At 37.1% G+C, this 27,046-nt stretch overlaps 2 protein-coding genes across 4 annotated transcripts in view; one reads left to right on the top strand and one right to left on the bottom strand.

The window, feature by feature from the left end:
* The first annotated feature begins 1,742 nt into the window (after positions 1–1,742).
* Positions 1,743–27,046, top strand: part of LOC105225671 (glycoprotein-N-acetylgalactosamine 3-beta-galactosyltransferase 1) — a 63,497-nt gene continuing 38,193 nt past the window's right edge. The window contains exons 1-5 of one of the 3 annotated variants that reach the window (XR_007423606.1): positions 1,746–2,685; positions 15,746–16,358; positions 16,431–16,527; positions 16,595–16,873; positions 16,942–17,793. Coding sequence is in view for 2 of the 3 variants with exons in the window: in XM_049461948.1 (XP_049317905.1) it covers positions 15,835–16,358; positions 16,431–16,527; positions 16,595–16,873; positions 16,942–17,136 (1,095 nt within the window). In the remaining variant the exon portion in view is untranslated. Of the gene's footprint in view, positions 2,686–15,745; positions 16,359–16,430; positions 16,528–16,594; positions 16,874–16,941; positions 17,848–27,046 lie in introns of those variants that run through there. The other 2 variants (XM_049461948.1, XM_049461952.1) reach the window with 2 other exon arrangements.
* The window catches only part of LOC105225670 (glycoprotein-N-acetylgalactosamine 3-beta-galactosyltransferase 1), a 90,557-nt gene continuing 87,541 nt past the window's right edge, over positions 24,031–27,046 (bottom strand). The window contains exons 5-6 of the mRNA XM_049461927.1: positions 25,412–25,696; positions 24,031–25,334 (exon numbers count right to left, since the gene is read on the bottom strand). Of these exons, the coding sequence (XP_049317884.1) occupies positions 25,113–25,334; positions 25,412–25,696 (507 nt within the window). The 3' untranslated portion in view covers positions 24,031–25,112. The remainder of the gene's footprint in view (positions 25,335–25,411; positions 25,697–27,046) is intronic.

Genomic DNA, 27,046 nt, shown 5'->3' with positions numbered 1-27,046 from the left:
GTGTCGATCTTGATTATCATGGAAGAAGTACGGCCCATTGACGCTGCCGGCCAATAACCGCACCAAACCTTAATTTTTTCGTGATGCAATAGTGACTCATGGAGTATGAAATGTACTTAAACAGAAATAATTTCGTTGATCTCCCAATCCGTTTTTATCTTATTTAAAAATAAAACTCTTAATGTTAAGACCGCTGACTCCGTATTTCGGTAGTAAATTTCAATAATTTTGACTCGTTGTTGGATCGTATATCTTTTCAAAGGGAAAAAGTCATGTCAGCCGAATATCTCGAGAAGTATTAATGATAGCGATTTTGACCTCGAACCTTTTTTGTAGAAAATAAAATTTTCTACAAGTTTGTCATGAACATACATTTTTTCTCTAGCTCTTGGCATTTACGAGATATATACAAAAAATGAGAATTTTGTGGAAAACTCAGATTAGAGCTCGTACTACCTCGACGGTGAGAGTTTCGACTTTGTCGCAATGTTCACTTTTGTACAGTGTTCAATTCTGAGGAATGTGTGTCAAAGCGATACCATAAAATGCCTCTAAGCTATAGAAAATTAAAGATATAAAATCAGGATTGTCGTGTATTTTCAATAAAAAATTTTTACATGCCCTGGTCCAGTCCTTAATGTTAATAATAAGGGCTCAAATTTTCAGGGAATCTTTTTTAGGGTATTTCCAAGGAAATTTCATGCGGGGATTGAAAAAAATGATAAGTTCAAAAAACAAAAAAACAACACTATAATATACATATGTATATATAATCCGATATCTAACTCGATTATTTGGTCGTGATGCAACCGTTAGGTGAACAAAACCATTATACTCATAGGTACATATTATAAGAATATAATACACCTCATCAAACAAAAATTTCACACAAGAACGCGATTTTTCTCACATGCAACTGGACTTAACCCCATCGTAGATACGAAAAGAACTACTGCGCTTAAAATATCAATCTTATTAGTTAGTATATGTACATATATATTTATATGCATACTTATGTATATGGATACATGTATACATGATTATTGCTGAAAAACATAAACATTTAATGAGTGTCATTAAATTTAATTAATTTATGCGAGCTCAGCAAAGTTACTAACTCAATTCAGCGTAACCGATCAAATGTATATCAAATGTTCAAATGTTTTTAGGCGTTTGAAATATGCATACGAAAATATATATTTACATACATACGTACATATGTAGTATATCCGCATGTAGGCTAGTAAGTTTGTTATGCATGTATTTGTAAGCGTAAAAATGTCGGGAATACCACAGTAAAGAATCAGTGTTTTATTCAGTGGTTTTGTCTCTCAAAGCGACGCTTTTAGCTATTTTCAAATTGGTGTTGATTTTAAAATTCCAAGCATGCTTGTGGCTAAACAACAAACATGCCAGCAAACGACAAAAAACAGCCGGCAATAACAATAACATAACCAATACAAGTGTATTTATTTTTATATACATAGTAGCTGCATACATACATATGTACATACGTGTGTAAATAAAAATCTGTTTTTTTAAATATACTCGTACACCACTGAAAACATACATATGCACACAAACACACCTGTTTACACTCGCATACATAACATACAGCCATATGAGCGCCTAAAAACGATATGCCGCCGCGCACGAATATTGACGTCGGCGACGCCAGCGACTGCATGAAGAAGACACTACGCCGACGCCGGCCACTCGCGGCAGTTTACCTTCGCTTGTGACTCGCCGAGTGTGGCTGGCGCGCTCAGACGCCAGTCGACGGGGAACGTTGACGATTGACGTTGTGTTTCAATTTGTTGTCGGACAGCTAAACGGTTGTGGTGATTTTTGTGTTTGCTCCGAAGCAGTATTTCTTGCATTTATTGACAAATAACAAAACACAGTTCAAATTTTAAATAAAATACACATACTCATACGTACGTATGTATGTATGTATGTGCATCTGGGCTAAGTGCAGAGTGAAAAGTGAAAGAATTATGTAAATATTGCAGCGGTCAGCGCGCAGAAGCCATAAAGAACGCGAAATCTAACGGGTTCGGTGGAGAATCAACAATTATCATGCTATTTACTACATACTAATGTATGTATGTACATACTTATGTGTGTTTGTGCATAAGAAATTTGTTTGAATATTAATTTGCAAAGAGTTTCTAAATTAATTACCAGATACATATCGCAGATGTTTATATAAAATGTGTTGATATGTATGTAGAAATATTTTTAAAGTTAAATAATTAACAAGTTGCAATTAGAATGTTTGCAGCAACCGGCCTCATAAATAGTACGCGCTTCAAAACAGATTTTAGAAAATATTGCTTACCAAATAAAAAACTTCAGTAACAACAACAAACAAACCAACAAAAATTAATAAATTATGTCAAGGGTTATACCAAAAACCTATTGAACCCAGTCAATTGGAAAATCATTCATAACGTCGCCTTGAAACGCAAATAAGCAATAAAAAATAGAACAAAAAAGCCAAAAACAGTGATTCACAAACAAACAGTCATCATATACAGTGTTAACAAAAAATATGCATACATAACTATACTGCGCTTATTGTACGCACAAGCTTCATATGTATAAGTTAGTGTATGTATGGCAGCAACGGCAGAACCACAACTTCAGTGCAGCGTAAAAAATAATTTCTTAATTAAAAGATCGGTAAGTGATAAGCGCATCCCATTGTCCATTGATAAGTCAAACAAGTCTCGAGTCGCCGCTTGGCATTAATCTGAAATTACGCGCTCACCGCGGTGCCACTATTAATCTTATCACTGAGTATACATACATGTGTGGCATATTTGCGTGTCTTCGCAGACAAGGACTTTAAGCAGCTACTCATGGCAAACTAAACACACAAAAAATAAATATTTACAGATAATAAAATGAATTATGTACAAAAAAATTGATATTATTATTCATACTTATATAATAAGCTTTAAGGTGCATTTTTAATTAAAAACATCTTTATCTGAATTTTGATCATAAGATTGAATGTATTACTTCGTAGTTTATATCTTTGACTTGGATAATATTTTGTGCTAAATTTCGTGCAGATACCTTTTCAGATAAAACAGTTTTCCATACTAAGACTTGTGTTTCACTGATCAGTTTGTATGACAGCTGTATTTTTTAGTTGTCCGATCTAACCGTTTTGTTCCGAGATTAGTTATAGACCTGTCTTAGATAATAATGTATGCCTAATTTTGATTTTCTGAAGGTAACTTGTCAAATACAAATTCTCGGTAGTTCCAACTAAGTAGCTTTTTGCAGAAAAAAAGAAAGTGCACAAGATTTTAAATTGATATCTCAAAATCTGAGAGATGGATTCGCATATACTGCAAACAAACAGAGAAAAGGACAGCCGTAAAAATCAGTTTTTTCTAATGCTTTATAAAATGCCCTTGACATACTCAAATAAATTCAAAATTGGGATTTTGGGTGATATGTTAAATTGTCTGGGACCATAATACAGCATCCAATCCTTAATAATTTGCACCCCGTGCTTTGCTTCCTTATCTCGTTGACAGATTCAACTGGAACTGAGCTGCAAATTATTCCCGAAAAGCTTCCATTTATGTTTCAGCAGCACCTTTTACTTGTAACGATCCCTACACTTCTTCTTCTTCTTCTTAATTGTCGTAGACACCGCTTACGCGATTATAGCCGAGTTAACAACGCGCGTCAGTCGTTTCTTCTTTTCGCTACGTGGCGCCAATTGGATATTCCAAGCGAAGCCAGGTCCTTCTCCACTTGGTCCTTCCAACGGAGTGGAGGTCTTCCTCTTCCTCTGCTTCCCCCGGCGGGTACTGCGTCGAATACTTTCAGAGCTGGAGTGTTTTCGTCCATCCGGACAACATGACCTAGCCAGCGTAGCCGCTGTCTTTTAATTCGCTGAACTATGTCAATGTCGTCGTATATCTCGTACAGCTCATCGTTCCATCGAATGCGATATTCGCCGTGGCCAACGCGCAAAGGACCATAAATCTTTCGCAGAACTTTTCTCTCGAAAACTCGCAACGTCGACTCATCCGTTGTTGACCTCTGCACCATATAGCAGGACGGGAATTATGAGCGACTTATAGACTTTGGCTTTTGTTCGTCGAGGTTTGAATAGCTCGGCCGGCAATCCGTCGGCCCCTGCCGCTTTGTTGTTCTTCAGGCGGGCAATTGCTATTCGAACTTCTTCATGGTCGGGTAATGGAACGTCTGTTCCATCGTCATCGATTGGGGAATCGGGTTCGCCTTCTCCTGGCGTCGTCCTCCAGCGATCCATATTACCCTCAATAAAAGTTAAAATTCCAACTCCAGAGGCCGCAAGAGCTCTCCAAACCATTACGCTTCTGTTATCGTGGTTTAAAGTTAGTTCAAATATCTTTGGTTGAAGTTTAGCTTTATTTCTGTCATAAAAAATCCTAAACTTAAACTCATCTGGAAATAAAACCTTTTTCACAAAACTCCAACCCTTTGCTTTACGTTCTTCTGCGAATTCTAAACGAAATTTTCGTTTAAGTCTGACATAAGAGATTTTTGTGCAGTGTTCGAATGTGGAACCCGTTATCGTTTAAAGTTCTTTGTATTGTTTATGGATGGATACTCTTTGGCATTCTATTTGTTATGTATTCAGCTACTTTTGGAGCAGTGAGGTTTTACTATTTGTCCACTTCTATTAAAGCCATTGGACAATCGCAAACTTGAAATTTATTTCCAAACTGGCGTGTTCTGAGCTTATGGACAAATAATTGTGTTTAATACGGGTTCTTTGGTAGATAATATTTTCCGGTACCCATGTAATTAGCAAGTCCGCTATAACCCGTGTTGCTACTTCTTTTTTTGTTGAAATATCATTGTTAAACTTCTTCAGTACATCTCTTTCTCTTACAGGTCAACATCCAACTCATTTTTATACTCTACCATGAAATTTGTAATACCCAAAAAGGGAAACGACGATCCCAAAAAATATATACATATATGTATGTATATAAACGAGCAGAATTGAGTTTATTAAGCCATTTCCACCTGTCCGTCTGTCTGTATATACTAGTCTCTCAATTTTTGAGATAAAGTATTGCTCTGAAACTTTAACCGCCATATCATATAGTTGACATATAAACTGAACGATCAGAAGTAATTAAAAAAAATGTATTTACGTTTAAATTTTACAAAAGATAATCCTTTAATAAAAATGAACGATAAAATCATATTTTGTATTGGTGACATACAAGTATATAAGTATATAAGTACATATAAAACCAGACTCTTTCTACGAAATTTAATTTTCAATTAATTTGCGGTTATCAAGCTCTTAGTAATCTTAGTGATAAATAATTTACGTTGAATATTTCTTTAAACTGATTAAATTTCAATGAAACGGAAACAGACTTCAGTATTCTGACATCTAATTATTTTGATAAAAGTTATTTAACAGACAGAAGAGCGGAACGATATATGTATGTATAAATATGGAATACTTTTCGGTAATAGAAATAAGTGGCGTCACAAAGTACATTACGTCCCTTAATTATTGTTCATGGCCGTCTTAACTTTATTAAAAATAGAGGATCTTGAGTAAATCTAAATAGCAATAACAGAGCGCATTCTGCCTGATAGAATATAAGGGTTATAATGACAATAGTTTAAATAAATTAATTGTTGCTTCTAATGACTTGAAATGGTGTCTCGATTAAATTTTAGTATAATGATACAAAATCCGGGGTTATCTGGAAAATTATAAGACGGAGTGGATTTAAAAAAAACTTATTGAACCAATCGTTACAATTCTTTAAAAACTTTCAAAATAGGCTCCTTCTGCGTCGACGCAGCGCTGACAGCGGGATTTCCAAATATTGAAAGCATCACGGAAGGTATTCTCCGGAATAGCCTTGAGAGCCGAGGTGCAAGCTGCTTGGAACCCCTCTGTCGTCTCAAAATGCTTGCCTTTCATCGTCATTTTCAGGCAAAGAAACAAAAAAGTCCGGGGTGGCCACATCTGAGCTGTAGGGCGGCTGCCGAAGCGTTGGGAAGCCGGCCTTGGTTAGATAGGCGTTGTGAGCCGGGGCGATGTCGTGGTGCAACTTCCAATATGCTGCGATGTCTTGTCGGACCCGATTGACCCTTCGTTTGAGTCTCTTAAGGATGTCCACTTATCGTTGTCACTTTGTCCAGGAGGAACAAATTCATTGTGGACTTTGGATTGCGCATACATCAGCAACCTCTTTCCGGCCCTCCAAAAAGCCGAAAATAATTTATTTTAGTTAAAGTTAATGTTGAAAATGCCATAGCTGCGCGAACTAAAGTGGTGAATTTGAAAGTTGAAGCGAGTCCTAGACGGTCAAAATAGTTTTGAGATGAAGAATTGGAAGCACAACTCAATGAAGACACAAGAAGAGCTCGCAAAACCTTTGGGAGTCACTAAATCAGTCATTTCAAAATGTTTAAAACCAGCCGTATGCATTCGAAAACAAGGAAATTGTATGCTATATTAATTGAGGCCAAGAAACGTTGAACGTCTAAATTGCAGGCCAGAAATGCTGTATGAAAGCTACAAAAAGAAGTCATCAATCAAATCAACCTGGACAACCAACCAAATCAACCGCAAAGCTGAACATCCACAAGCACAAAGTAATGCACCGTATTTGATGAGATCAGAAAGGCAAACTTTTTCTAAGCTTCAACCAAGTGATCTATTAATGTTGAGCACTAGAGACAACGCCTAGAAATTGTGACTAGACACAAGGTAATAATTTTCTCTAATCACAGCGTTCGATCTGAAGTTGCAAGACCGCTTAAAAACTATTTGGAAAATAGCGACTGGGAAGTTTTGCCACACTCGTCTTACAGACATTGCCTCTTCTGACGTTTGTTTCGATGGACGCAGAACGCTTTCACTGGAATACAGTTCACATGAGAACAGCGTATCGAAAATTGGCTGGATTAATTCTTTGCCGCCAAGCCAATTTTAGAATAATGTATCCACGGATGGATCTTTGAGTATGATCCCGAAAGAAAGAGGCATTTTGAGACGACATAGAGGATCCAAGCAGCATGCTCCTCGGCTCTGAAGGCTATTCCTGAGAATACATTCCGTGACAACTTCAATGCTTGGAAATCGCGCTGGCATCGCTGCATCGACGCAGAAGGAGCCAATTTTGAAAGTTTTTAAAGAATTGTAACAATTGATTCAAGAAATTTTTTTAATCGACTCAGTCCTATTACTTTCCGCATAAACCCTACACATACATACATATGAATAAGGTTGTTAAATATCTTCCTTTCGCTTTTTTGCTCTTTATTCAATGCTTTATAAAAAGTGATACAGTAATCGGATTTAGTTCAAATAAACGCCGTTTCGTTCGATAATCTGTTTCCATCTAGACGGTAACTTCATAATACCCCCCTCGTAGAATGCACCCTCCTTATTTGCGAAGAACTCGGACGGCCACTCTTCACAAGCCTCTTTTGAGTTCAACTTTACACCAACAAGGGCGTTCACCACGGACAAGAATAGGTAATAATCACTTGGCGCTATGTCCGGGCTATATGGTGGACAAAACCTCTCATCCGAGCTCCCGTAGCTTCTGACGAGTCATCAATGAAGTGTGTGGTCTGGCGTTGCCCTGGTGGAACACTACACCCTTCCTGTTGGCCAATTCTGGACGCTTCTGGTCGGTCGCCTGCTTCAAGCGATGAGTTGTTCGCAGTAGCTAGTATGAATTAAGCTTCTGGCCATATGTGAGCAGCTCATAGTGGATGATTCCCTTCCAATCCCACCAAACACACAGCAAAACCTTCTTGGCCGTCAATCCCGGCTTAGCCACTATTTCGGACGATTAACCGGCCTTCGACCACGAACGTCTTCGCTTGATATTGTCGTATGCGATCCATTTATCGTGGCTAGTCACCATCCGCTGTATAGTATTGACAGATACGAGCTCTGTAGCGCTTTATACATAGCCGCGAAATTCAGAAGACAAAATGGCGGAAGGGAGATATTTGACAATCTAATATAAGCTAACTTGACATCAATCAATTTCAAACTTAAACCTTCGCATATATATTATATTGTGTGTATTTCAACTTATGGGGTTTTGGTGTCGAATATGAAAAATTAACATTTAAGCTTCTTTAAGCAATAAAAAAGTTAAGAAGAATAAAATATTGATCTAATCGTGACTATATTATTAGGCGGCACCACTTTTGTATATATAGTATATAAATTCGTCAATAAATAAATAAATAAATAATAATAATAATCTTTGAAAATGTATAGTTTCTCAGCTCTAAAGAAAAATTCTTCTATTTGGTTATTTTTCTACACTTCACTGTTGTTTTATTAGTTGAATATTTATAGACAATTTTCTGAATCATCCCACTGTGCTGCATCTCGCATCATCAGTCACTCGTTTGACGCTAATTCAACGCGACGCGCGTACTCACAAATCGCGAATTCAGCACACACACACACACGCTCCTCACATAGCATAAGACTCATAGTCGGCAAACAGTTTCTGATTTGCCATTAGGGGTACGACTTATTAATTAATAAAGTTTGCAAAAATAAAAGAAAGTGGAAAAAATATTTTCAACCACATTATTTATAATAAGTTAATTGATAATACTTCCGATTTGACCTTGAACAAACGAGTGCATACACATGGACACACTCACTCAATTTCAAACATTCGCACTGAAGTGTTATGCCCCTAATTGACATAAATACATACCTATGTACATATGTATATGCATATTTGGTTCGTATGTCGATTTGAGCAAACGTTAATCACATATAATTGCGGAATGTACCGAAAATCAAATAAAATAACACCACAAAATACCAAAATAACTATTTTACTCATTTTTCACCAAATTGCAATGACTTGTTGAAGACCAAAGCGGTCGGTCGGCGTTGAGTGCGCAGTCGCGATGAGGCGCGCCGCTAAGTAACGACCCTGTCTGTCAAGCGTCGCGCAAGTCAAACAGTCAGCAAGTAATTACAAACATTTAACACACACACACACACACTCACTGGCTTAAAGTACATTATGTAAATATGCACATACTTAAAAAATACTCGCTTTGTAGTGACAGTGGAGTGGCGCGTGCGCACAGTATTTTTGGCAACAAGTTAGCATGAATTCGTTGGTTGCGCGACTCAGCGTTTGCTTGTATCTTAGGCTTTGAGCAATTTTTCCACTCGCTTCCTTTTTACTTAACCAAAATGGTCTTAACGCGCTGACAACGCCAACGGCGGCATTAAAACCATATATAATGGCAAATAAAATTATTCATTCAACGGGGATGCTGTTATTTGCTTGCTCATTGCGACTCTGTAAATATAAACAAATGAACATACAGTAATGAGCAAAACTAAAGCATTTTTAGTTCTGCAGATATTTGGTATATTTAAGTAGTAACGATTATTGCAAGTACAAAGCACTACAGAGCTCGTCGTATCTGGCAATGCTATACATCTTTGAAATGTCTTGACATAACCTACAAAACGACACTATGCTATATTAGTTTGAATATTGCGTTCAACAGTTATAGACGTGTAAACAAGGAATTCATTAACGTCGAAATTCGCGCTATTTTAAAGTTTTCCTTAGTTAAAGGCAAATCCGCTAGAGAAACGTTCTGAGAGATTAATGGTGTTTTGAGGGACTTCGAACTGCGGAGACACGGTTTCGACGACTCAGAGTGGGTGAAAACAAGACCTTGGATAAGCCAGCCGGCGGAAGACCTGTGACGACGATTACCAATCAAATCATGGAAAACATCGAGTAAGACCGGCATGTGGTATCTCGTGACATCCTCCAGAAGATGGGAGATAGTCACCAAACCATTTTAAACCGTCGCAGAAGGCTGGATATACAAAAAAGCTTGATACTTGGGTGCCGCATGATTTGACGCAAAAAAAAATCTTCTGGACCGAATCAACGCCTGCGATATGCTGCTGAAACGGAACGAACTCGACCCATTTTTGAAGCGGATGTTGACTGGCGACGGAAAATGGATCACATACGACAATATCAAGCGGAAATCGTGGTCGAAGGCCGGTGAATCGTCCCAAACAGTGACCAAGCCAGGACTGACGGCCAGGAAGGTTTTGCTGTGTGTTTGGTGGGATTGGAAGGGAATCATCCATTATGAGCTGCTCCTATATGGCCAGATGCTTAATTCTATCATCTACTGCGAACAACTGGATCGCTTGAAGCAGGCGATGGACCAGAAGGGTCCAGAATTGGCCAACAAGAAGGGCGTAGTGTTCCACTAGGACAGCACCAGACCACACACTTAGTTGATGACGCGTTAGAAGCTACTGGAGCTCGGATGGGAGGTTTTATCTCATATAGCCCGGACATAGCGCCAAATGATTACCATCTTTTCTTGTCCATGGCGAACGTCCTTGTTAGTGTAAAGTTGAACTCAAAAGAGGCTTGTGAAAAGTGGCTGTCCGAGTTCTTCGCAAGTAAAGAGGAGGGCGTCTACGAGGGGGGTATTATGAAGTTGCCGTCTCGATGGAAACAGATTATCGAAAGGAAGGTCGCATATTTGAACTAAATTCGAACACGTAACACTTTTTATAAAGCATTGAATAGAGAGCAAAAAAGCGGAAGGGGGATATTTAACAACCTAATGTTCAGTAAAGCTTTTTGGACTGTTTGACCAGACTGTTTGATAAGAAATAAGTTAAATGACATTTAAGTAAATAAGTTTAGGAGGGAAATAGTTAAAAACCTTGTATTTTCTCACCACTGTATATCGTGTTGGCATATACAGGTTGGTTGCATATAAACACGTATTTATGTACGTATATATGTATGTACATATGTTGGTATGTATCGTATACATAAACATAGTTGTTGTTGTGGGTTTTTCGTTGATGATCGTGGAGTTTGGTATTTTTGTCATTAGTGTCTCTCAGCATCTGTGTTTTATTTGCTATTTTTGTTTTGCTGATGTTATTGCGTCAACGTGACCGCATGACTCACTGAACGAACAACCAGCCCAAACAAAGTCTTGGCTAGCAGCAACCGAACAACAGCACTTGTTGCATGTGCATGTGTTGTTTGGTATGTCAACAATGCCGAGCGCTACTACCGGCATACATATGTACATAATTGTGCATGCAATATTGAATACTATGGGATGGGTTGTGCGATATTTAAAAATTTATTTCCATATTCATTGGTTATAGATATTTACATAGTATATTGTTATAATGTTTTAGAAATTCAAACATAAGTTAAATATTTGCTCAAGTATATACCATATAGCTGCTATACAAACTGAACGATCGGAATTAAGTGGATATTTTCAAAAAAAAAAAAACTTTAGCATGGGTTATTGTCTAAAGCAATGATGCTATCTCCGAAGAAATTGTTCAGATCGAATCACTGTAACCATACAGACTGAACAATGGGAATATAGGTATTTTATGGGAAAACTTTTTCATTTGACGATATAATTTCATCAAATTTGGCGTGGAATATTTTCAAAAGCAACGTTACCAGCTCCGCGGAAATTATTCAGATCGAGTCATCACAATAACATATGACTGCCATACCATCTGGCCAATTACAGATCTTGTAAGGAATCTTTTATATATTTGAAGGGTATTATAGGATCGGTGTAACCGAAATTAACGTTTTTCTTGAATCGTTTTCAAAATTTATTTAGATATCTTAATTTTAATAATTCTATTTCTGCTAAAATTTAAGTACATATTTGATTTAGTTAAGAACACGCTTAGTCCACATGAATTTCATTTTCGCAAAACACCAGACCAATTCGATTCTACTATGTACATAATTTCATTAAAATATCACATACACATGTTAAGAAGTTGTAGTAGTATATCCAATACGAGGGCTGCTATATATATTTCTGGCCTAGGCAACACTAAGTGTTGCCAGGTGCAATCTGACATTTCCATTGAAAAGTTTGACATTTTTTAGCATAACTTCGCTCAGAACGTTTTGTCATTTAATCGTGAATTGTTTTATTTACAGGGAATTAAAAAATTCATCTCGGCCAAAAAATGGAATTAACTCGTGAACATTTTCGTGCGATCATTTTTCACAACTTTCGACGTGGATTATCACGACAAGAGTGCATCGATGAACTAAAATCTTTGTATGGCTATGAAGCACCATCCTATAGCACTGTGAAAAACTGTTACAACGAACTCAATCGTGGCCGACGCTCGCTCAATGACGAATTCCGTGAAGGTCGTCCAAAAACAGCCGTTGTGCCAGAAAACATCGATGCCGTACGTGAACTGATAATGCAAGACCGCAAGGTATGTTACATGAACCTTCAGATAGAGGCATGCCTATGCATTTCTCCCACCAGCATACATTCGATATTGCATGAACACCTGGCCGTAAAAAAGGTTTGTTCTCGTTGGATCCCGCACAATTTGACAATCGCTCAAAAAAAGGCTCGTGTGGATTGGTGTAAAGAAATGCTGAAAAAATACGATCGCGGTGCTTCAAAAGACGTTTATAAGATCGTCACAGATGAAAAATCATGGATCTATGCGTATGAGCCCGAAACAAAACAGCAATCGACCGTGTGGGTCTTCCAAGACGAGCCAAATCCCACGAAAAAAAACCATTTTCGTTGATAAATATGCCTATTTTCATTATTAGGCCAGAAATATATATAGCAGCCCTCGTATCCAATATTATACGTTCAATTAATTTTGCAAAGACATCGTACATACTGACTTATACATAAATACTATATAAATTTAACTCGAAGTTTGAAATTCGTATATTAAGAATATTGGAACTAAGTTTATTATTGGCCAGATTTTGTTCATTATATGCACAAGGGCACTATGTTGCTAGAAAGAGATGTTCTTTTAACTTCTTTAGGATATCTCATACACTAACCGGCAATTTAATTTAACGGAAGCTCAAAACTCTCTCCATACCTCACAAATTGACAAATAGTTTTAGTAAAAAGTCAGCCAAAGGCACTATGATCCACCTATTCGGTATCTGCTAGCTTGAAAGTTTTTGATCCGATTTCGTCAATTTTTAAACTATTTTAACAAAGTTCTATCCCGATATCTTCATTGTTCTTATTTTGTTTACTGTAAAGTAAAAGAGTGAAATAAAATTTAAAATTGTGATATATAGAAAGTATTAGTACGAGATATATGTATGCATAATTGCAAATCAAGGAGAGTCCTTTTCTGATAATACTTGTAGTATGCCTGTCTGTCAAAAATGTATTCAATCAGGCCCCCAAATACCTAATATAAATCTTTTTTTTGAACTTCTGGTTTAGTTCACATCACATACGAGGTTTGTCAATTAAGTAATGAGACTGATTTTATTGCCGCGCTTGTGGTAAACCTGTGACCTTGAAATTCCCTTTCTCTTTTTCCGGCATCCCTCCCCTCTCTATTGATATACATATATACCATCGCTCTAGCTTGTTTAGTTCGCCTGCTGGGTCAAATTGAGTAGACGTGTGTTTGTAGTGCTCGTCACGAAAATGGAAAAACGAAATCAAGAGCAACGCGTCGCGATAAATTGGGCGCCAGATTGCGCGAAAAAGCTTCGGAAACGTACGCCAAAATTGTAAGATTCTATGGCGATAATGCTCTTAGTTACGCCGAAGCTCACAATGATTGTCTCCGCGCGCTCCCCCTCCGAAAAAAGCTCGCATGAGCAAGTCATAGGTGAAAATGACGATTATTGCCTTTTTTGATAGCCGTGGAATCGTCCTCAAAGAATTCGTTCCACCGTGGAAAACTGTGAATCAAGTCGACTATAGCCAAGTACTCGCAAGATTGCGAAAACGAGTCAACAAGGTGCGCCCGGACATCGCTCGTAACTGGATCCTTCATCACGACAACGCGCCGTGCCACAACGTCCTTAGCGTGTCCCAGTATTTGTCCTCTAAAAGGATCGCCGTGTTGCAACAGCCGCCTTATTCGTCCGACATGTCACCCTGTGACTTTTTTGTTTCCTAAAACAAAATCGGTGGTCAAAGGAACCCATTTTGAGTCGATTGCGGACATCCAGTCGGCCGTGACGAGGGAACTCGCGAACATCCCAGTCGAAGCGTTCCGGAAATGTTACAAAGCATGGAAAACGCGCTGGAATTGCTGTATAGCTGCCCAAGGGCACTATTTTAAAGAGGATACGGTATAATTTTCAAATATACGGTTTTTATGGAATCAGTCTCATTACTTAATTGTCATACCTCGTATGTCAGCCAATATGTGAGTCGTCTTAATTATATTGAGTAAGCTTGTTTTTCTCCTGAAAACTTGCCCTAGCTCCTCATTCTCAAACTTTCGGCTGGCCTTATAGCGTATATATTGATCAATATATGTATATGATATTATAGTAAAATTAACTGAATATACAATATTGGTTATTCACATATTAACTTCCTACATATTAGTTTCATTGTTGTTTTTAATTTGCTAGTAAAGCTGGCAGAGGTGCTAGGAATCCATAAGCTCTGTTTGAGACTGACTATTCGAACAGACAGATTGATTTTTTGTACGGATCGCATGACACCTAGATTCAACTATTTTATACTCACATACCCTATAATATAATAATGCTTTATATTTGAATACTGTGCTATCGACGAACAATTAACACCCCACTAGGTTGCCTTTTATATTTTGGGATTTGGCAATGATTTATGATAAAGTTTGACGTTTTGACATATGTAACTTCTTTGTGTTATTTACAGTAACTTAAAATATTCTTCTCGGACAAAAAATAGAATTAGAACGCGCGGGAAGGTTGTTTACAATCAGTTGTTGTTCTGGAAATTAGTGATGCTGTCCGCAAACTGATATTCCAAGATCGTCATGAGACCGATCTGGAGATTAAGGCATTAGTGGGACTAACATACATTCAATATTGCATGAATACTTCACTGTAAAAAAAGTGTGTACAAAAAAAAGCAGTGCTTCGAAACATGAATCAATCAAAAGTTGAAGGCACTTCAAATCCGATAGTTGCCTGTTTTTTTGAATGTCGCAACCATATCACATCGCAGAATAGTGAATTCTGAGTGGTACCCAACAATTTGCTTGCCAGTTGTCTTCCAAGAAATCTGGACAACCACCAAAAACGGTTCACACTTCAACTCGATAATACTAGCTTTCACACATCGACTGAATCAACTGCATTTTTGAGCACTCAAAACATCGATTTGAAGAGTCATGCGCCGTATTGTCCTGATGTGGCACCGTATGACTGCTTTTTATTCCCGTACGAAAAATATTAACTTTATTATCCCATAATTTTTTATTGCCATAGGAAAAACTATTTTCAAGATTTGAAGAGACAGTTGATTCGTTCAGAATGCAAGTTTTGGAGATACCTCAACAGGAATGACAATAAAGCTATTTTCGATGATTAAAATTTGTTTTTGTTCTCGAATCCCGAAATATAAAAAGCAATCATTTTACGTATAAAGTCAGACCTTAGCTAAATACCTCCCAAATGCAAGAGCTATTTAGCCAGTCCCTGCCACAGTGGCGACAACTGTACATCGGGCAGGATTCAGCAGGGGAATTTCCCAGCCATTCAGCATTGTACTCGTAAACAACTTAGATTTGAATATAAAATTTTGTCAGATATTATTTATTACCAAAATGTTCACAAAAAAAAAAACACTTAGCACTGCGAAATATGATGTATACTTAATTCAAAAATATTTTGTATTATTTTTTCAGAATTTCGCTACATACAAACTTTAAATAAATAAAACCGTGGTGATGAGCCGCATATCGAATATTTCTCTACAATACAAACCAAAAGTAACATGCTGCGTCGAAATATTTCGAATCACATTCGCCCGTTATTGATGCTGCTCGCCGGACTCATAATTGGCTTCTCATTCTCTCAGCAACTTCGCAACAACGATTGCGCCTTTCGACTGAGCTTGCCCAGTGGTGTCTTTTCGGCGAGAGAAGACGAATATGAAGGTCATACAATTCCGCTGCTGCCGACCGGAGCAGATGATCTGCTCACACGTTCTATCACTGCTACCACAGATAATAACACGCTAGCGGCGCAGCTGTACAATGAAACGCGTGTGCTCTGCTGGGTGCTAACTAGTCCCGCTAATCATGCCAAAAAGGCCATTCATGTCAAAAATACATGGGGTTCGCGCTGCAATCGTATACTATTCATGAGCTCGGAGAGTGATAAGGAACTGGGTAGCGTGAAATTGCCGGTCAAGGAGGGACGTGGGAATTTGTGGCACAAAACGAGAGAGGCAATGAAATACATCTACGACCATCACTTTGACGAAGCTGATTGGTTCCTGAAGGCTGACGATGACACGTAAGAATTTTTCCATCGGTTATTTATACGATAATTATTCATTTGTGTTGGTTTAATATTGAAAATTTTCAGTTATGTCATTGTGGAGAATTTACGCGCTTTCTTATATCCCTTCGACAGCAAAGCTCCCATCTATTTCGGTTGCAAGTTCAAAAAATATGTGAGACAAGTGAGTGCCTTAAAAATGAAAATATATGTATGTATTACTTTATTAAACTTCCCTTACTTCCTTGCAGGGCTACATGTCCGGTGGGGCCGGTTATGTATTGAGCAAAGAGGCTGTCAAACGCTTCATGGAGGAAGCCTATACAAATGAGAAAATCTGTCGCAAGCGTTCCGGTGGTGCTGAGGATAAAGAAATGGGCAGTTGCTTGCAGAATGTTGGCGTGGTGGCTGGTGACTCACGTGATGAGTACAAACGTGGTCGATTCTTTCCGTCGGGTCCACAAGGGCACATTATACCAAAAAATAAATCGGCGTGGTACTGGCGTTACATATTTTACAAAACAGAAGATGTGAGTTCCATATACCCAACATATCGTATGTGTGAAATAACGTAATTGCTGCTTGACAATCTTTCTAGGGTCTCAACTGTTGTTCAGATTATGCAATATCTTTTCACTATGTGCAACCATCCTATATGTACGTGTTGGATTATCTTATATATAGCTTGCGTCCTTTCGGCATTTTCAAACAGATCGAAGCACTGCCAGCAAAACGAAATATGACTGATTTGTTGGAAAAGTGGCGGAAGGAAGAGTCTGACAACCCTTTATAAGTATGTCTACACAGATAGTATATATGCGGTTGTAAAAAGTTCTGAAGTAAATTTCAAAAGTTAAGTAGTAAACAAGAGAGAATCTTAACCGACCTAAATCTCTCAAAAAACAGAGAATAAATCCGGAGGTAGAGTGAATAGAACTTACAAAAATTTGAAGTTGGAGTTTGTTCACGTACTTATGTATATATGTCTTTCATTATTGTCATTATAGTGCCTTATATCATTATTTATTTTATATACCTAGACTATGGCAAAATTGATTATTGATTTACACGCTGTCAAGAAAGTATCGGGAATTCTTCATTTTCCCCTCTCATCTCCCGTTTATATGAAAGACAGGTAAATTTTTTTTCCTATGACATAAACAGCTGCTGTAACCACACTGGTTGAAAGATCGCGCTAATATTTGGCATCATAATTAAGAACAGTTGTAAAAATGGTAGATTTAAATGAAGAATTCCCGATTCTCTCTGGACAGAGTGTACATATGTCATAGAAAATATTTTTAAATATTCAAGTCTACATATAAGATTAATTTAATTATTGTTAAAAAATCAACTGTGTGTTTTTAAATCATACTGGACATTAAATGGTGCCACTGAACTTGTGCTGTGTCGTAAATTATAACCTATAAATGTATCTATCTACATATAAGTGATATAATGTGATAAGTGTAAATGCAAATATAAAATATGTTATTTTATTAAATATTTTTGAAGGTTTGCAATTTAGTTTTAAAATATTGTTAAAAAAAAATGAGAAGCCATCTCTTCCATAGAAAAGTTGTATGATTATATGAAATAACCTCTATTACGGTTTTCAACTGCACTCAGTTGAATTGAAGTTAAAGCAATTCAACTTCAGATAAACCAAACACTTTTTTTCATAATTAAAAAGCTCAAAATCTTTAAATTTATTGGTGGAATAGTTATTAAAGTGGACATTAGTTTTGATTTATAATACTACTTCTTCTTTACTGGCGTAGACACCGCTTACGCGATTATAGCCGAGTTAACAACAGCGCGCCAGTCGTTTCTTCTTTTCGCTACGTGGCGCCAATTGGATATTCCAAGCGAAGCCAGGTCCTTCCCCACTTGGTCCTTCCAACGGAGTGGAGGTCTTCCTCTTTTTCTGCTTCCTCCGGCGGGTACTGCGTCGAATACTTTCAGAGTGTTTTCATCCATCCGGACAACATGACCTAGCCAGCGTAGCCGCTGTCTTTTAATTCGCTGAACTATGTCAATGTCGTCGTATATCTCGTACAGCTCATCGTTTCATCGAATGAGATATTCGCCGTGGCCAACGCGTAAAGGACCATAAATCTTTCGCAGAACTTTTCTCTCGAAAACTCGCAACGTCGACTCATCCGTTGTTGACATTTTCCAAGCCTCTGCATCACATAGCAGGATGGCAATTATGAGTGACTTATAGAATTTGGTTTTTGTTCGTCGAGAGGGGAATTTTCTTCTCAATTGCCTACTCAGTCCGAAGTAACACCTGTTGACAAGAGTTATTCTGCGTTGGATTTCCAGGCTGACATTGCTGGTGGTGTTTACACTGGTTCCAAGATAGACGAAATTATCTACAACTTCAAAGTTATGACTGTCAACAGTGACGTGAGAGCCAAGGTGCGATTGCGACCACTGTTTGTTTGATGACAGGAGATATTTCGTCTTACCCTTGTTCACTGCCAGATTCATTTACTTTGCTTCCTTGTCCAATCTGTAGAAAGCAGAACTAACGGCGCGGGTGTTGAGGCCGATGATATCAATGAAAGATTGTACCTGCGCAATTAAGTTCTGCAGCTCGAATTATTTTCCCCAGAAGAAGGTTGAAGAAGTCACACGAATGAGAGTCGCCTTGTCTGAAACCTTGTTTGGCTCTGAGAGGTCCCTCCCGATCCGGACGGAACTTTTGGTGTTGCTCAACGTCAGTTTACACAGCCGTATTAGTTTTTCAGGGATAACAAATTCAGACTTCGCAGCATAAAGGCAGCTCCTTTTCGTGCTGTCGAAAGCAGCTTTAAAATCGACGAAAAGGTGGTGTGTGTCGATTTTCCTCTCACGGCTCTTTGCCAAGTTTTGGCGCATGGTGAATATCTGGTCGGTTGTTGATTTTCCAGGTCTAAAGCCACACTGATAAGGTCCAATCAGTTTGTTGACGGTGGGCTTTAATCTTTCACACATTACGCTCGATAGAACCTTATACGCGATGTTGAGCAGGCTTATACCACGCTAGTTTGCGCAGATTGTGGGGTCTCCTTTTTTATGGATTGGGCAGAGCCCACTAAATTCCAAACGTTGGGCATGATTTCATCCGACCATATTTTACAAAAAAGCTTATGCATGGAAAAAGTATATTCCTAGGAATAATAGGTTGTATAGACTCTTTGTTCGAAACACTTTCCATGATCTCTTAATTTGATTTGTATCATTTTCAAATTATGGCTTGCCTCTTCCAGTTTCGGGTTTAAATTACTGATTAAAATAGTTTTCTACCCGTTTTCCATTTTCTCTTAATATTTTCCTAAATAAATGCAGTAATGTCCAACTACAACAGCTAGTACTAATTAGTTGAAATTTTTCTACTCTAGTCAACCCCACTAGCAAAGAGTTGATAGTGATACCACAAAAAAGTTTAAGTTTAACAACACTTCTTCCGACGGATTTTTTTTTTTTTGACGGATTGAGTTGATATTGATAATGCCGAATTTCAAAACTTTAACCAAAATGAAGTTGGATTAAAAACCGTAATAGGGGCTTAAAATTATATATACTTGCATACTTTAAAAATTGCTGCCTAAAAACACATACATAGGGCAAATTTGATGTCAAACTTTGTTTACTCAGCCGACTTTGACCTATTTTGTCAGATTGTTACATCATCTGGTTTGCACATTATTTTGTTTATATTTTAAGATACATATATTAATTATCATATAAGTGTAATATACTTACAACGTATATTTGTGATCATACTTGCACCTTTCGAAAGCTTTAAAACATGTCAATTTTCATATGTCTTTTATATAAGTATTTGGTTGTCAAATATCTCCCGCTTTTTTGCTTTTTATTCAATGCTTTATAAAAAGTGTTATAGTGATCGGATTTAGTTCAAATATTCGCCGTTTCGTTCGGTAATCTGTTTCCATCTAGACAGCAATTTCATAAAACCCCCAAGTAGAAGCCCCCTCCTTATTTGCGAAGATCTAGGGCAGCCACTTTTCATAAGCCTCTTTTGAGTTCAATTTTACACCAACAATGACATTCGCCATGAACAGGAGTAAGTGGTCATCAACTTGGCGCTATTTCTGGGCTATATGGTGGATACGATAAAACCTCCCATCCGAACTCCTATAGCTTCTAACGAGTCATCAACGAAGCCTGTGGTCCGGCGTTGTCCTGGTGGAACACTACACCCTGCACCCTACCACCCTGTTGGCCAATTTTGGACGCTTCTGGTCGATCGCCTGCTTCAAGCAGTTCAGTTGTTCACAGTAGATGGTAGAATTAAGCGTCTGGCCATATGGGATCAGCTCATAGTGGATGATTCCTTTCAATCCCACCCAACACACAGCAAAACTTACTGGCCGTCAATTCTCGCTTGGCCCTTTGGGACGATTCACCGGCCTTCGATCACCACCGTTTTCACTTGATATTGTCATAAGTGATTAATTTTCGTCGCCAGTCGCCATCCGCTTAAAAAATGTGTCGAGTTCGTTCCGTTTCCACAGCATATCGAAAGCGTTAATTCGATCCAGAAGCTTTTTCTTTGCGTCAAATCATGCGGCACCCAAACATCAAGCTTTTTTGTATATCCAGCCTTCTGCAGATGGTTTAAAATGATTTGATGACTATCTCCCATCTTCTAGGCGATGTCACGAGATGCCACATGTCAGTATAACTGAATGTTTTCCGTGATTTGATCGGTATTCGTTGTCACAGGTCTTCCGCCGGCTGGCTTATCCATGGTGTCGTTTTCACCCGCTCTGAATAGTCGAAACCATTCCTCCGCAGTTCGAAGTGAAAGAGTACTATCCCCCAAAACACTAACATCGCACGGAACGTTTCTGCAGCGCAAATTTCGGAGACTTTTATTTATGTATGAAATATTATATTAGAGCAAACATCTACATCTACTTATCCAAGTGGGCAATAAATGTTAAATGGCCAATAATTATTACCACAACTGAAAATTTTATGTTGCTGCATTCCAACTACACTTTTATTTAAATATTTACACGTTTTTATTCTTTTTATGTGTTAAGCACTTCACAGGAGGCTCTAAAATATGGGCCTTAAAGGGAAAAGTTCAAGAAAATAATCTCTTCTAAAGCTAAAAATGCACCCGGCACACCTGATTTTTTACCGAAAACATCTAAATTGAGTTCTAGAAGATTGAAAAAGTTGTATCTTAATTGAAGAATGAAAATAGAATCAGTTCGATGAAATCCAGTACGTTCGGAGGTGACCGCAAGCAGTATTGCTCGAAGGTATAGTGATAAAGTGATAACCAGAAACAAATTTCCAGTGCGTTACAACATGGTTTAGAGTGGAATTTCCTACAATAGTTGCAGTAGATTGGCATTTATAAATGGTTCCTTAAATTCTTCTGGATATATAGACATTATTAAGGACTTTTTGGAACCATCAATAGATGCCTTGTTTAAGTGCTCTCGGTTTTCGCTTAATCGATTATTCGGATTAACCAGAATAATATCTAATAATAGTATTCTGTATTATCCGGATAGTCGTAAGTCGTCGACTATTCGATTAACCGCTCATTTTCGAATATCCGGTTAACCATTCGTTGTCGACTTTTCGATCGGTAAGCGCAAACTTTCTAGACATTTTTCCTATGTATTTTTTAAGTTTATAAAAAATTTGCAATACATACGTACACAATGGCATTTTCACTAATTTAGAACAAGCAAAAATTAAAGACCGCTTGGATTTCAAACAATTTTCATTTATTCAAATACTTGCAGCAGAGCAACTTTTCGAATAGTCGCAGTAGAACAACTACAATGTTATGACTCCACGAATAGTTAGTATTAATCGGTTGATATTCATACGAACGATTACCAACCGGATAATCGGTTTTCAGGTTCGGCCCCAACAAACACGCCGTTAGTTCTGCCAAATTTGATAAAGATATCTCTTGGAAAGGAAAGGACTTGTGCAAGATCGATATCTCAAAAAGTGAGCAACTAGTTCATGTATGTAATAATACTGGCTAATTCGACTCAGCTCGTCACGCTAATCATTTATATATACATATGTATAATTTAGTGGTCTATGAGGATCTAATGAAGCTTATGATGTAGTAGTCTGGTAACTTATGCCTATTTTCATGACTTTTTTGGAATAGGAAATAGGAAAATATAAATGAATTATCTTGAATTTTTAGAGTGTTGTTATTTACATATTGAAAATATAAAAAAAATGTATTTGAAAAAAGTTAATACTTTATTACTATTATTATTGTCACTCAAAGTTGGAACCTCAAAAAAAAATGTACGTGGGCGGCCCGGGTGATTTTGGCTATTGATGTTATCTGAAATCAAATATTCTTGTTTATTCTTAATCTATAGATATATCATTCTGATCGGAACTACTGAAGTTAAATTTTAAGGGTAAATAACAAAATGGCGGACTTTCAAAGAAAAAGTCCTTTTATTTTAGCAAAAAAAGGGTTGTAGAATAAAAAGTTAGGGGTGAAAAAAAGTCTTGTTAGTTCCGTCGTGAACTATAAATGTGTAGAACAGCCTGTTAAAATTTGAAAGCAATCGGTTCAGTAGAAAAAAAATTAGGACCCGGGCCGACCAGAAAAACAATGTTTTGGAAAAAAAACGCGTTTAACCTTTAACTTAAGAGGTCAAATTTCGAAACGTAGATTTAGAGGTAGTAGTAAATTTTACACCATTTTGATTGTTAAAATTTATTAGAGGTTTTTTTATTATAATACTTACAAATTTCATCAAACTGATTTAAATTATTTCTAATTACTGTATTTGGAAAGAAAATTTTAAGCTCTTTGTATTTTTTTGAAAAATTTGTCATTTATTTTAGAAGCCTTTTTTAGGATTATGAGAAAATCAAAACAGAAGGTGTAAAATTTACTACCACGTCATTAGTTAAAGGTTAAAGTTCAACAACTCCGAGAGAGAGGACTCCGAGCTGCTCTAGGAAACTCGTTATAACTCCAGAAATATTTCGAATTTCTGTCTGAATTTTTCACAGTATATTCTCAAGACAATTTACTTTCAAATTAAGCAAAAAAAAAATTCGATTTTTTAAACCCAAGTTACCGGACTACCAGACTACCTTAAGTTATAATTTCAATGTGATACGCCTAACAATGCTGAAGGAACGTACAACTTTAAACGCGTTTTTGTAATTTTCATATAATTTTCCAATCTGGCGCCGATGATGCTCGGAGATTGTTTCTGTTCCAAATACTTCATATTTTTAAGACCATAAAATATCCTATTATGGGAAAACAGAAATGTTGATTTTTGTAAATACTAGACTGGTTTAAGTCCTCAGTAATTTTCCGTCTCTTTTTGCTCTCGCACCTTCAGCAACTGGCTAATTTAGATCAATTTGTTTTCGGTAGTGTTGTAGCATTTCAGCATTCTCATATATTTGCATGCTGCGGATTACATTCTTATCTAGTTGTAGTAAGGTGGGATCACAGCTGGAAGGAGGTAACAACGAGTAACAAACAATCAAACTATTTGTGATACGCGTTCTATTCGTGATGGTGTTCCGAGGAGCAAGGTTTTCCTCGAAGGTAATCTGACGTTTCTCATGGGAATCGTCGGGTATAACCATCTTCTTTAATTTACCACTCATAAAAAATAGAGAGTCGTTTAATATTTTTTAATTCATTAGTATCTCCGTTTATTTCAATAGGTTTTCAATTTCACTATTTTAATTTAGTGTTTGCGCATTTTGTGCTTGTCTTTTCGCTCGCATTTCATTTATACCAATATTAGGTATATGAAAATGGCAACTATTTAAGATTTACTTATATATAAGTAGTATTTAAAAATATGCCCACAGTTTACCAGGAATAGTTTTTGTAAAATTATGCAAGAAAAAATAAAATTATTGTAAAAAATTAAATAAAAACAAAATAATAACTTTCAAGCTATTAATTAAATTATTTTTTTTTTGTGGGCAGTAAGTAGTATTTTACATTTAGTTTTTTCTAATACGTATTCTTTTTAATGATACATATATTCTTTGGTTTTTTGCCCTTTAGTTCAGAGATGTATTTCTACTTTAATATTAATATATACGTTTTCCTTTTTGGTATTTTGAGCTTTCTGTTTACTTTCTAGCAAAAATTCCTTTCAGATATATGTATGTATATCAACTGAAATTATATACATTTTTTTTTATTCAACACTTCGGTTTTAATCATGGTCTGAGCGTATGTCTTCTAAAACATTTGACGTATTTGGAAATGCAATTCAAATCTATAAACTTAAAATTAAACCAAACATTTTTGCCAACCTTTTCTTAAGGTTTAAGATTTCTCTATTCAGCCCGCATATTTCTTATTTAAATATTTTTTTTAACTACAATATTTTCAGTACTATTATGAAATGCATATTTTATAAAGCCATTGTTTATAAATCTTATATAAAATAGTATATATACTTATAAAAATTAATAATAATAAAACTATTTTACTTATACAGACTTAATTTTATCGCAAATCTACCTAAATAATACAACTTGGAATTATTTTGAGAGTTCTTCCCTTCATACAGATTGAACGCATAGCAAAGCATATGTTTTTGGCAAAAAAAAATTAATGTAGCAGCTACTGGCTATGGCAAATACGTACTTACGTAATTACTTAAATTAGTAAACACAGCGGGAAAACCAATATTTACAAAGCTGTCAACATAAATGTAAATATTTCCATATTTATATACCAATACCTAACTAAACCCTCGCTCATGTTGTGGCTTCGCTCGCCTTCTCAGCTTCAATAGCCGCGGTTGTCTGTTCTACTGGCGGAGGCATCGTCTCGCCCACTTTCAGACGTTCGGGCAGCGATTCGGGCGTATTGATAATACCGTACGGCCGTAAATGATAGATCAAATAGTCCAAAACGTACATTTGATTTGGCGATACGTAATGGAACGATATCGCCCTATCAGAACAGCAATCTAAGCCCTGTTCCCGACGAAAAAAGATGATCAAATATTAGAAACAAAGAAATAGACTTCGTTTTATGATAACTATGGTCTCACCTCATCAGTTTTGTAGTAGATATAACGCCAGTACCAGAAATCTTTGTTCGTATGTGATGGTATTAAATGGTGTTCTGGCACAAATGGGAAGAAACGGCCACGCGCGTGTTCGTCACGTGAATCGCCAGCGATTACGTCTACCTTCGCCAAACATTTACCGATTTCAGCATCTTCAGCGCCGGTGTTGTCCTGTTTGCAGAAATCCTTATTCGGTATGGCTATCTCGACAAATCTGCGAACCGCCTCTTTACTCAGTACGTAGCCAGCGCCACCGGACATATAACCCTGGAGGACAGTTAACAATGATAATAAATTAGCCACTTTCTATCAAAATAATATTATTTGTATATTTAATAACGGTTTACGTTGATCTTATCTGGAAATAGAGTGTTCTAACACAAGACTCCCTAACCTATTTAAAAGGGTAATGGAATTCTGTTTGATAATTTTCAATTTCCATGCCGAAACGATTCTCAGAGGTTTAACATATGAAACTAGGTAAAGTGCGAACGCCCCAAAAGACATTTCCCTGAAATTGCATAACTATACTTAGCTCGCTTGGTTTTCAGAGAGAACGAAACTGATTTCACTCTTTCATAAGTGTTTCATTACATGTTGCTCTCGTCACTCCATGCGATCTATTCGAGTTTTACTCCTCGCGAAGATCTTTCTGTTTTCGGCAAATTTTTATTTATTCCGACGTTGACATTGATCTATGGTAGGATCGAAATTTGTGAACATTTTGAACCACAGCCTCTTTGAATATTTGATAGAGACTTTTCATCGAAACACCACAACCTTGAAAGTTTTAAACCACTTCAGCAGAACGTTATTTATAAGAAGATGTTTCATAGCAGAATAACACACCCCTATCTTCGAGGAAAAGCTCCGGTATTAGAAACTTCTTCTCAAAAGCTAGTGTCCACACAAACATTCTGCAATAAAGAAATACTATTTTGACCATCCTATTCAGTGACAAATCTTTAATACGCCACAAGGAGAACTTTTTAAGGCTTATCCTGAACAGAACGCCTTCGTGGAGACGAAATATAGATAAAAGAGTAAGGAAGGCATCGATAGCCTTATATTGCTGAAGATAATCAAATGAAAGGTGGAAGTGTCTCTTACCTAAAGTGGTGTTCTGGCTCTAAAAAACAGTAGTTAAATAAATAGTGTATTATGAGGTTGTTGTCCGGTGGAGAGCGCTCGGGAAGCCATTATTTGCTAAGCAACTGGAATGTGTCCAAAGAGCTGCTCTCATTGGTACATAAATAGTATATGATGCATTAAAAACAAAACCAACAACCTTCCACACAAAGCCACTGTAGATGTTTCTGGCAGGTGTAATGTGCCTAACGCTCCCATAAAGCTCAGGGAAGCTGAAGAAGACATATTCTGAAATCTTCCGCTTCTTCGATTGCATCCCTCAAAACCAACAACCTTCCACACAAAACCACTGTAGATATTTCTGGCAAGTGTAATGTGCCTAAGGCTCCCATAAAGCTCAGGAAAACTGAAAAAGCGATTTTCTGAAATATTCCGCTTCTTCGATTGCATCCCTGATAACTTGGGACTACTACATAAGCTTCCTAGATAGGGTATCCTTACCCCTATTTCATCAGATTGGCAACGAGT

Source organism: Bactrocera dorsalis, chromosome 1 (assembly GCF_023373825.1).
Source record: "Bactrocera dorsalis isolate Fly_Bdor chromosome 1, ASM2337382v1, whole genome shotgun sequence".
Taxonomy (NCBI): Eukaryota; Metazoa; Arthropoda; class Insecta; order Diptera; family Tephritidae; genus Bactrocera; species Bactrocera dorsalis.
The sequence above is the reverse complement of the archived record's forward strand: the minus strand, read 5'-3'. Positions and strand labels throughout refer to the sequence as shown.